At 37.7% G+C, this 12,904-nt stretch overlaps 1 protein-coding gene across 1 annotated transcript in view; it reads left to right on the top strand.

Annotated features, from left to right (window-relative positions):
- Window positions 1-12,904, top strand: part of NHS (NHS actin remodeling regulator) — a 337,999-nt gene that overhangs the window by 311,356 nt on the left and 13,739 nt on the right. Inside the window, exon 4 of the mRNA XM_081278169.1 lies at window positions 11,943-12,005. Coding sequence (XP_081134295.1) covers window positions 11,943-12,005 — 63 coding nt within the window. The remainder of the gene's footprint in view (window positions 1-11,942; window positions 12,006-12,904) is intronic.

Genomic DNA, 12,904 nt, shown 5'->3' on the forward strand with positions numbered 1-12,904 from the left:
GACTGGGGAACTATCAAAAATTTAAGGAAACTAAGGAGATTTGACAACTAAATGCAATATGCAGTCCTGGATTGAATCCTGGAGGACAAAAAGGACATCAGTATGGAAAAAAATGGCAAAATTCAAAGACAGTTTATACTATTTGATACTATTCAGATTAGTGTGGACAGTATTTATCAATGTTAATTTCCTGGTTTCAATAAATATACTATGCCCATATAAGTCATTAACATTAGGAAAAGTATATGGGAAGCTGTCTACCATTATTATAACCTTTTCTGTAAGTCTAAAATTATTTCCAAATAGAAAGTTAAAGACACACACACACACACATTGCCATGGGTATTTCAGTTTTTATGATGAAATTTATATCACCAATATCTATTGTTGAGTATATATCTTCAGAAAAAGTTAAGTTCAATTAGAAAATACTTAGTTCAGAACTTTTTAAATTTTAAATAGCAAAATCTAGGAGACCATAGAGAATCCAATCTAAGGTGATTAGAAATTGTTACAGTATTGGACACTTTGCCTCCAAGCACATTGTCATGGCAAAGATTCCCATTTCAGAGTGTGGAATCAGTTTGTCATAGCAGTTCACCTTCATCCCCTTCTGAATGGAATCTCTCCAAGCCTCATCAGAGACATCCAAAGACAAAGTGTCTTATGGTCTCTAGGAGAGAGGATGAAGATGCTTGGCATGAGATGGAGCCCCTATGGCAAAAGTTGATTAGTTTCCAGAGGAACACTGAGGCCTAAATTCTTATCAGGATTAACAGCAAAATTGTTCCAATGTATTGTCTTTATCATTATATTCTTTGCCAAGTTTGATAAAATTAGCCAGGAAAGAATATCAGGAGTTCTTTGTCATTTCAAAGCCTGAGAATAGTTTTTAACTTGTCATACTGTGGCAACCAGAGATTTTAAAATAGAAGACTGATGTCAAGTCACACTTTTTTTCTTTCCAAGGAGATAAATTTGAAGGACAGGGGACATTTCAACAGCCTGATTGGGAAGTAAGTGGAGGAAATCTCTCAAACTAGGACCCAGACCTCTTATTCATAGTCCAAAGCAATAAGCAATGATTCTTCCATTTTCTATCAAGAAAAAATGAATCTAATGAGAAAGAAACTTCTAAGAAAAACCCAAGGAATTAGAAGACTGAGAATGGAATACTGAGCCTGGAAAAAAGATCAAAGACCAAAGCTGGCAGGAGGCACATTCAATAGTATTTTTCGAGCTCTGGAATATTCTCACTACCTCATTCTCTTTCCCATTCACAGTTCTATTTTCATTTATTTATCCTTTCCCATCTTTCCCTTTCTCCATGGGTTCATATTAGAGATCTTCAGTATTCTATTAGTTTACAATAGGGTTGGGATTGAGAGATGCTGGTCAAGCCTATTCTTTGCTATAAAAGAATTATACATACCCACAGCATCCTAGATAAATCTTACTTTTTTTTGGTAAAAGTTCTTCCTAGGACTGGGGTTGTGGCTCAGTGGTAGAGCACTTGTCTAGCATGTGTGAGGCCCTGGGTTCAACTCTCAGCACCACATATAAATAAATAAAATAAAGGTCCATTTACAGCTAAAAAAAAAAAAAAGCTGACACATACACACATTTAAAAAAAAAAAAAGCTTTTCTTAGTTTTGCAACCTCTGTTTCATGAACTTCTGTTTATGAATGATCCCATCCCTCCAAATTAGATCTCTTGCTTCAGCTTAGGTGTTTCCCTTTATCATAGATATTTTGCTTCTTTAAACCAGTTAAGAAAACTCTAGGGGCTGGAGTTGTGGCTCAGTGATAGAGCACTTGCGTAGCATGTGTGAGGCACTGAGTTGGATCCCTGGCACCATATAAAAATAAACAAATAAAATAAAGTTATTGTGTCTATCTACAACTAAAAGAATATTAAAGAAAAAGAAAACTCTAATCATGGCATGAGGATCTCTAAAATACAGATTCTTACCTAATCCTGAACCTTCCATTCTTCCATATGGCCTAACAAAATAAGTTCACTTCCTTAGCCTAACTCTGCAGATTCTCTACATTCGGATCCTAATGTAACTTTCCAGATGGATTGCCCACAAATCTTCTGCACAGATCATAGACCACAGCCAAACTATGCTGCTTCTCCAAAAAATATCTTGTACTTTCAAAACAATATCTCCACTTGAATGTCCTCACTCCACTTAGGGCCTTTCATTCATTCCTTCATTTTGAAAAAAAAAATAATAACTAAAAATCTCCTATTCATAAGTATTAGGATACCAAAATGAGTCAGACATAATCTTTGTCATTTAGAGTACATGGATACTAGAGCCAGTTATACTGAACTGATTATAAGGTAAGAATATATAACTGGTATGTGGCATTGGAGTGGGTGATATAGGATTAAATTCTGTGGAAAAGGTAGCTTTTAAGAAAGTCTTTGAGAAGTAGGTAGAAGTTTGATATGAACATGGGAGGAAAGATTTCAGACTGGGTAAACCATCTTTATGGGGTACCTGTCCATTAGTTCCAATTCTTTGTTTTGGCCGCTGCATGGGGTGCAAGAATGGAGGGTACTGGCTGTAATGCTTCAATAGGCCAAATCTTGAAAGGTTTTAATTATCACACTAAGGTGTTTGAATTTATTCCACAAGCCTATCAAATTATTGAAACTGTTTTTGATCACAGAAATAACCATAGTCAGAAGAGGTTGTGCTTTATGAAAATAGGGTGATTAATTTCCTCAGTCTTTAGAAATTCCTTTTGGGTGGAATAGGGAGAGAATAGCTTGATGTTAGTCTCAAGTATAGAAGATTGTAAGAGCAATGATACCAATTATACCTTCCATTTAACTTACCAGTTTGGTCTCTGCAGAAAGTAGATGGATCTTGGAGACTGGTTGTAAATAACTGATGACTTTTACTATACCTGCTATTCTGATGTGGATTTTTTTCTTTGAAAAAAATCAGCACAGCACCTGGCAAGTGGAATGATACAACTATTGACCATAGTACCATTTTCAAAGATCACCAAAACCACTTTGCTTTTGAGACCATTTTAGATTTTCTCTCTGCCATATCATTATCATCTTGACATCACACTAGTTTGTATTTTCCTGAATGGAGTCAAACTGGAAATAATGAGGTCTTTAGATGCCTTAGATACAGGTAAACCAGAGGGAATGCTTGGTTCCATGTATTTTATCCAGCAGGGCCCAATCAGTAAAACAAACCACACCAGCTGTTTTAACAGAGAGAATTTGATATAGGGACATTATTTTAAGACAGGGCAAATTGGAAAATAAGGTGACACCAAGGTAGTAATGGTAACAAACAGCTAAATGCTCTGAGGGATGGGGAAAATGATGAAGAAAGGGGTTATTGGAGCAGCTATACAACACTAGAACCCAGACCTCTGAAGAGAGACCGTAGCCTTCTGGTACGGGTGCCTCGGAAGCTTTGAAACTCAGAGCCCTTGAGAAACTGGGACCCAGACCACTGAGTAGGGGATACTTTCTGACACAGGAGCTCCAAAGAAGGATCTCATGGAGCTGGTAGGTCCCTGAGAAAGGGGCACTGGATAGCTGAGTCTGCCTGGTATCTCTAGAGGATATGGTGGTTCTGGTTGTGAGAGTATGGAAACAGATGAGAGCTGAAATCAGTTGCCATGACTGGGTTGAAGGACCAGTGCTGGAAGGATGTCAACAGGAGCAGTGAGAACCAAGAAGATCTAAGTCCCTTCTTCCTCTTTCAGCTTTCTGGTCTCTCTCACACACCCCTACTGCAAGAACCTAATGGGAGCTGCTGGTGAGGAAGGAATGTTGTTTGCAGAGTGCCACCATCTAGGACAGGGTATAGAATAGATTTGGAGACAGATGATAGACAATAGCTTCATAACCAGCACAATAGCTAATGAAAGCAGTAGCCAGTGAATCTGGTTCATATTAAATACTATGAGAAATAAATAAAACTCCTTGTTGCAGAATTTACTTTGGGAATTCTTTCTTTCTTTTTTAAATATTAGCCTGGCTGAGGAATAATCCATGAAATTACTTGTCTGTATGCATCACTACAGAATTTTCTCAAGTTGACATTCTCTTGCATGTCCAAGACTTTTTCACTGTTCAGAATGTAGGCAGACAATGGAACACTACTCACAATAAAGAGGAATGAATTATTGATACAATGACTTGGATAGATGTCAAGGACATTATTCTCGGTGAAAGAAGCCAGTCTCAAAAGGTTGCATACTGTATGATTCCATTCATATAACATTTTCAAAAAGACAAAACCATAGTGACAGAGAACAGAGTAGTGGCTGCCAGAGGTTAGGAGTTGGGGGAAGCTGTGACTATAAAGGGATAGCGTGTGGGAATTTGGGAAGGCAATAGAAGAGTTCTATGTCCTGATTGTGGTAGTGGTAACACAAGTCTATACATGGGATAACATTCATAGAGTTGAACTCAGAAAAAAAAAAGCAAAACAGGAAAAGTAGAATGTGCATGGCGTGTGTGTGAGAAGGTCTTATCTTTTGTATATTTTAAAAGTTGGCTGTGGTGAGGTCAACTATGACCCTGATACGCTTTTGCTACATCTGGCCTGAGTTACCAGTGCAAAGCTTGACTGGAAGTGGAAATAAATAGGCAAAATCTTCCCACCTCTGGGCTCTTCTGTTGACTCACACTGCTGGCTCCTAGGATTTGGGTGAGGGTATTTGTGCTGTTTGTCAGTTCAAAAACTCTTTCTTCCCTGCACTTCAAAGCCTGGCCTGCCTTTTCCTCACTCATGTCTTTTATGTGGGGCTAGCAACCTTTGAGGGCTGATGGAGCTCAGTGGCCCTTGGCAGTGGCTCCACTAATTGGCAAAGCTGGCCACAGGGAATGAATAAGGTACTCATTGGCATCAACCTCACAGTGATCATGGTCCAGTGGGCCCTGTTTTGTGTTTTTCTTGACAGTACAGAGCAATTGACGGGAATAAGTGACTGAGCTGACCAGTTGGCATGAAGTGTGCTCTGTCCTTGCCTCCCTGTCCTTGTCCTCTTTTCCATTCATGTGGGGGTTATTTTCCACAAATGCCTCTGAATATAATGCTCTGCATGTAAAAATGCTTTATTAATAGGACGTGATTAAACAAAATGTTCCTGAAATTTAAAATACATAAAATTATTTTGCATTTCATTACCCTAAGATTTTTTGGTCCCTTCCAGCTGAGATACAAAGGACAGAGAGATGCTTTTCCAGTTACACATTTTTTTTGGAAAGCCTTTCTTTGGGTGAAAACTGCATCATTGCCATTTTCATTCAAGCCTTTGCTTACTAGGGGAAAGATTTCACATGCAAAATGTCTACCAACAGAAGGTGATTCCAAAGTGTGCAAGCACATGCTCTTTATTTATTTATTCATTTTATTTGGTCTTTATAGAAGTACATGACAGTATAGTCTACTTTGAGATATTATGCATACATGGAGTATAACATTCTAATTAGGTTCTTATTCTTGTGGTTGTACACAATGTGGAGTTTCACTGGTGGTGTATTCATATATGAACGTAGGAATGTAACATTGGATTCATTCTATTGTCTTTCCTATTCCTATCCCTCCTCCCTTCATGTAATCCAATGAACTTCTATTCTCCCTCTCCCTATTGTGAGTTAGCATCCACATATCAGAGAGAACTTTTGGGTTTTGGGGACTGCCTTATTTTACTTAGCATGATGGTCTCCAGTTCCATCCATTTACCATCAAATGCCATAATTTCATTCTTTTTTATGGCTAAGTAAAACTCCATTGTGTATATAAATTACATTTTCTTTATGCATTCATCTGTTACTCTTTTTTTGTCTGGCTTCTTTTCCCTGGTATCCTTTTTTGAAACTGATGTTGCATGCATTTATAGTGTATTCCCTTTTATTACTGTACAGTAGTCCACTGTATGAATACCGTATTCTGCAATCTGTTTACCATTCTGCTGTTAGCAGATATTTGAGGTTTTTTATGGAGTTTTGTTTGTTTGGATTTTACCAATAAAGCTGCTATAATATTTTTATGCACTTTTTTGTAGACTAACTCATTTTTCTTACTTTCATATAAGAGGGAGTTAAATGGTAGACATGTTTAAGGTTATTAAATATTGACAATAAGTTTCCAAAGTGGCCATGCCATTTTACATTCCCCTTAGCAATGGACAAAAGTTCCAGTTGCTCTACATCTTTGCCAACACTAGGTATTATTAATCTTTTTCAGTTTATCCCCTCTAGTATATTTTAGTGTATCATTGTGGTTTTCATTTGAATTTCCTAATGGATAAGAATGGTGAGTACCTTTGTATATGCCTATTAGACTTAGGTGTGTGTATTTATATATATATATATATTTTTTTTTTTTTTGCAAGGTGCCTCTTAGGAGAATTGAGAAACAGGATTTAGAAAAGCAGATTTATCAATGATAAGGGGATGTTTCCCAGGCCTGAATTTTGGGGCCTTTTGATGTTTTAAATAGATATGAATGGGACTGGGATCATGGCTCAGTGGTAGAGCACTTGCCTAGCATGTGCAAGGCCCTGGGTTCGATCCTCAGCACCTCATAAAAATAAAATAAAAGTATTGTGTCCAACTACAAGTAAAAATAAATATAAAAAATAGATATGAACATATGAAATAGTTAAAAAAATAAACTCCATTCCCAAATATCTCCCTTCCTAACCCATGACCATTGTCCAGAATTCTGCTTTAGTGATATGTTCTCTTAGAGGTTCTCAGCACCTTCATAGGGGTACATCTGTGGGCTTGTTTCTAGCCTCACAGCTGACTGGGCGTGCAGTGGGAAGGGTTTGGGCACTTGGGTAAGGGGTGTCACGCCAGGTGAGAATGCTACATTCAGGTCCTTTGAGGAAGCTGAAGGCTCTGACTGCCTGGGAGGGAGTGGTGACAAAGGACACACCTGGAAGGGAAGAAAGGCTTAGGATAGCAAAAGCATAGGATGTCCCTTAAGCTTCTATGTATCTCATTTGCCCCCATGGTTGTTCACCTTGGTGAGTGTTGGAATTGAAAAGAGGGGAAGAAAGAAGCATAGGATGAATTTAAAATGTCACAAAATATATTTGGAACAAAAGCACAGTGCCAGCCAGTGGGAGATGTTGAGACACTCTCAAAGGAATAAAAGTGCTATGTCATCATAGTAATAATAGTGACATGTGAAGAAGGCATTGCCAGATTTCTTTAAGCCTTTGAGAAAGATCAAAGCAGTTCATATTGATGTATAACACATCCACACACACTCCTGTGTAGAAGAATCGGAGGCAGATGGGAGCTCCTCCATCTCACAGATGGACCATAGTATGTGCACGAATGCAGGGACTTGGTCTAAAGACAAATAAACCTTGTGGTAAAGTGACAATAAGAGCCCATATGGCCTCACTAGAAATCCAATGTGGCTTTCAACGGACATATTTGCTGTAAGGTTTTACTCCTGTATCCAAATGTAGTGTAACACCTAGTCTCCAGTAAACATTTCTCATGTTTAAGACAGCATGATAGTAATAAATCAGCTCTGAAAGTTGACTGCTATAAATGCCATGTGGTATCAGTTAGATCACAAACCAAAGCCAATTTTCAAAACATTTCCTGCTGGAATACCCACAACATTTTAACAGATGTCTTTTGGAAAGTTTTGATGCAAAATAGGCCCCCATCAGCATATAAAATAAAACCCAAAAGAAAGTAAAATATGGAATGGAGAGATTATTTTTTCTTCTGGCTTTAAGAGAAAGATTAGGGGAAGTCTTGAAGTCTTTGGAGAAATACTTGTTCATAGGCACAAAAGTGAAGAAATGAACTTTCTCACACACATACCACAAGAAAGATTGGGTTTTGAAAATATTCTTTCAGTATCCATCGAAGAAATTTCTTTGACTACTTTTTTTAGAAATATATATTCTTAGGGACTGGGGCTGTAGCTCAGTGGTAGAGCACTTACCTCACATATGCAAGGCACTGGGTTCAGTCTTCAACACTACATAAAAAAATAAATAAAGATATTGTGTCCATCCACAACTAAGTGTGTGTATATATGTATTTTTATATATGTTTTAAATTTTTATATTTTAATTATTATATTTTATATTTATTATAATTATATTTATTATAATTATTTAGTTATATTTTATATGGTGTCCATCTACAACTAAAATGTAAAAATTTAAAACACGCACACACACACACACACACACACACACACACTTAGTTGTGGATGGACACAATACCTTTATTTTATATATTTATTTTTATATGGAGCTGAGGATCAAACCCAGTGCCTCATATGCGCTAGGTAAGTGCTCTACTGCTGAGCCACAACCCCAGCCCCTTCTTTGACTACTTTTGAGTATAATGCTTGTTCTTTTTTGTTCTGAACAATGATCTTAAGTCTAGCGCTGGCTTTTGTGGAAGCAATCTCAGTAGAAGCTAGGGAAAGGATTTGAGGGGCCTGTTGGGGCCAGCAGAGACAGAAATGGAGTGAAGGCATCAAAGAAGCATCTTTTGTCAGGGGCTATGTGATTCTATAATGTTGCAACTTGGAGTTTGGCCTCTCAAAATCAGTGTAGGAAGGCCAGAATGGGACCCTGGAAAAGGAGGGAGAAATTATTCTTTTTTTTTCATTTTTCAACAGCAGTTTATTGTAAAAAAAATCAATAGTGAAGAAAAGTTGAAACAATCATATATATGCCCATGAGGGAAAAATTGTTTATATTTTGAATCTGACAGTTTGTTTCTACTGGGACTGATTTTGACGCTCATCAAAGAAATGTTCTTGAATAAATGAATGAGTGGTCTCCTAACATTCTTCCCACACACTTATTTTTGGGAAAGCCAAAATTGTTCTCTGACACTCCTACACAGAGTGATAATTCCAAAATCAAGAGTCCCTGTGGTCTGCTTCTATTATCTGTTGTTTTGGATTTTTTTTTTTTTTTAGAGAGAGAGTGAGAGAGGAGAGAGAGAGAGAGAGAGAGAATTTTTAATATTTATTTTTTAGTTCTCGGCGGACACAACATCTTCGTTGGTATGTGGTGCTGAGGATCGAACCCGGGCCGCACGCATGCCAGGCGAGCGTGCTACCGCTCGAGCCACATCCCCAGCCCGGATATTTCTTATTCATGCTGTCTTATCTCTTTCCTGTGCTTTGTTATCTTTGACTTTATACTAGAAGTTATACTGAAAAATTATATGTGGGTGGGAATAATTTGATATTTTTTCTTTAGGAGGGATTTTTGTTTGCTTTTTCCAGGCACTCAGGAGTGCTAGCAGTACAACAAATATTTATGGATGGTGGAAATGCAGTTATGAACAAGAAATAGTCTTTCTCTGAATGAGCAATAGGATCCATTTAAATAGGAACCATTAAAAATAATTTAGTTCATACAAGTTTGATCAGCATCCAGCTTTTCCTAAGAGTATCCATCAGCACCTGTTAAAGAGTGGCATGCTGGGCTGAGCAGAGATACTCTGATGTAACACTTATCCCTCTCTTGCAGTCTTATTTCTCAGATAATTTAGGAAAAAAATGTCTATGAGCTGATTATTGTATTCATCATATAAAAATCTAATCCGAAATAATCAGAGCAACTTATTTCCTTTGACCAAATATCCAAGAAAGAAGACATTTTAAAATACTATGCTAAGGCAGTTATTAATTCATGGCAGAAATAAAACCATAACACATGTCAATATTATAAATGGAAATCTGCAGACCATCTGCATAGGGACTCAAATGTTTGTATCTAGGTGGAGGAACTGATGAATACAGCCCTTCTATACCCATGCTCAAAGTATTCAGTTTCAGCCCTCACAAGCTAGAGGTTGGAGCTATTATCAAAATACTAGAGAGGCTGACTAGTTGATGAGGAATCTGCTATGGAATGGAACCCAAGGAGACCACAACTCAATCACAGTGACCAAAAGACATGCACTAATTCTCTGGGCTTAGCCATGACCATCTAACTCATTTCCAGGTGTTGCTTCTGCTAGTTTAATTTTGTGGACAGGTTTCTTAAATGAATAAAAAAATAAACCCACTCCTCACCCATCACTAACTGTAAAAAAAATGCTCAACAGGAAAACTGACTTAGGAGATTTATAATGAACTACCAAAATTTATATATTAATATCATTCATGTTTTCTGACCAGTAGTAGTTTCCTGCTGTGAGTTCTTAAAAATCCTTTCACGTTTCTTTGAAGCAGATTCCTTTTCCATGTAAGCTTTACTTTTAGGTTCCCTATTTCCATGAGTTTTCTCTCTACTTTACATACCCCAGTGTCTTACTTGACACCTCTACATCATTACCTGTGAGTGATTTTTAGGAGAAAACCAGGTTAGTGTCTGAATTCAGGTCAAATCTAAGACATCTGTTGAAATGGTCACTTTCAGTGAGGAAGCCATAACCCTACAGAATCATTAATTAGTTCTTAAATAATATTTATGCCAAAGTTAACTGGGCCCGAGGAGATGACATTTACTCTGCTTAAAAAAATAAATGAGTAACCCTGTCAATTAAAACTTAGAAACTTAAGATAGAATTAGACCTTGAGTGCCCCCCACCCAAAATGCATGTTTGATACAGACTTAAGAATAACTAGGCTCAGTAGCCATCCATACTGAGCCTCTGGGGCAACCAAAGGTTGTTTGTGGTTTCCTGTCTTTGTTTTCACCTATCCCTTAGGTGATTTTGTATAGGCTTCCTCCTGAGATCTTGAGATGCCTCTTACTTTGAGTTTCTCATCACTGTTAAGACACACAGAAATGGTATCATCTATCCAAGAGCACAAATATTTTGTTGAGCTCTTAAAATGAGGGAGGCACTTTGCTGGCATCATAGAAGACTTAAAAGGAAAATTCGATATGGCTTCTCTAGGAATTCACAATCTACTAGATAAAAAAGGCACATCCAGGGATGATTCATATTACATTAAAGGTATGCCATAGGGTAAGTACTATGAAGGATGCCTAAGCAAATCCAAAGCTGGTATGGTTTAGTGTTTAAAAGAGTTTGAATGCCCTTCTGAGTAGTTCCTGAAAAGGGACTATTACCAGATTATTCTCCAAACAAGACTGGGACATAATTTTTAGGGCTCAGTATAAAATGAAAATGCAGGGTCTCTTACTCACAAAAAAAGAATTTCAAGACAGTGACAGCAGGACATTAAACCAAGTGTAGGGGCCTTCTGACTATGGGGCTCTGTGGGACTGCATAGGACACATGCTCATGAAACTGGCTGGTCTAAATATAGTCTGTAAAGGAGAAGCAAATTTGAGCAGTCTAGAGGAAATTATACACAGGAAATTTTGTTCCAAGTAGTTCATAGAAAAGTAAAATTACTCTAAGGAAAAAAATAATTTGGTCTTTCCCAAATTAGCAAATGGGGTTGAGATCTAAAAGATGGGAACGTTATGATCTGCAAAGGCATTTTCATATATATGTATATATTTCACAGCTGCAAACTAAGGGTAATAATAATAATAGTTGTACTAGTTAGTAGTTCACACTAACATATAGAGCTTATTAAGTGTCAGGATTCTTCTAAACAGATTACATATATTTTCTTATTTAATCCTCAAAATAGCCCTGGAGGGTAAATGCTGTTATTTTCCTACCTTACTACAGATGAGGAAACTGGCCTTAGAGAAGCTGAATAACTGCACCTGGTCGGTCACACAGAAAATAAGCCAGGTAGCCAGGATTTGAACTCAGGAAGTCTTGACTCCAGAGTCTGGGTTCTTAGCTGCTATTTATGCTACCTTGTAAGGATGGAAGGAAGGACAGACAGATGGAAGGGAGATACCCTAGTATATTCATTCATTAATATCATAGATTTGGCCTAACCAAGATTATACTGTGTGTACATTTTTTAATTTTTCTTTTCTTTTCTTTTTGCATTATTTCATGTTCATAGTTTAACAGCACCCGTTCGCCCTCCCCCACTGAGTGTTGCCACATGGCCCCATGGAGTAGAAAGGTATTGGTTCTGAGAACATTCCTTCACAGCCCTCTCCTATACTCTCTTCAGAAGCTCTCCCTTTCTTCTCTCCTTTAACTTGATTGCAAATTCTCTTCTAACTAACAGTTATTCTTTTAAATTCAATTTAAAGAGCGGTATTTTCCTAACTTGAATTAAACAAAATATAATGGAGACAGCCATAGCATTGGACTTTTCCCCCATTTACTGCCCCCCTCCAAGTTGTAATTTGCGGCTCTGTTCAATATGGCCAACGCCTACTGGCTGCTGCTGCTGCAGTTGCAAGGAAAGAAATTCCAACTTGCCCTATATTTATCAGAACTGTAAAGTTTCAGCTTTTCAAATCGAAAACAGAGAACAGGATGAAAGGATTCTCTGGCAGTCAATTGTCCCTGTCACCATGAAATAAAAGTGCTTTTGGCTGCTGGTCAGAGCCAGTAGTCAGGTCACTATCCTTTAGTCCTTTCCAGGTCCATTGTTATTCAAGGAAGGAATCGCCTACCAAATGAGGCCTCTGGTGGTGGGGGTGTCTCTAAGTTCTGCTCTTGCGTGCTTCAGCCCTAACCACCCCCCCTCCTCTCTTTTTGCATGCACCAAACTTTTTTTTTTCTTTTTTGGAAGTTACCTAGGAAACAAAGTCTTTTGTGCTCCAACTTTATTTGAGCTATTCGCTTCGCTGGGAATCTGCACAAAAGCTGAAGAGAGAAAGAAGGTTGCAATATTTTATTAAAACGTTCATGGCGAACACATTTTTCCCAAGGGGGGAATCATATCCTGTTGGGTGTGTTGGGGGGCTTTGCAGAAACCTTGGATAAGGTAAGTAAATAGTGGGAGTTAGTTTAAACAAGTGATTCTAGAATCCGTTCTTTAAAGGGACTTGAGAATAGTTCATTTGACAA

The sequence above is a fragment of the Spermophilus citellus genome (assembly GCF_964194105.1).
Source record: "Spermophilus citellus genome assembly, chromosome: X".
Classification (NCBI taxonomy): domain Eukaryota; kingdom Metazoa; phylum Chordata; class Mammalia; order Rodentia; family Sciuridae; genus Spermophilus; species Spermophilus citellus.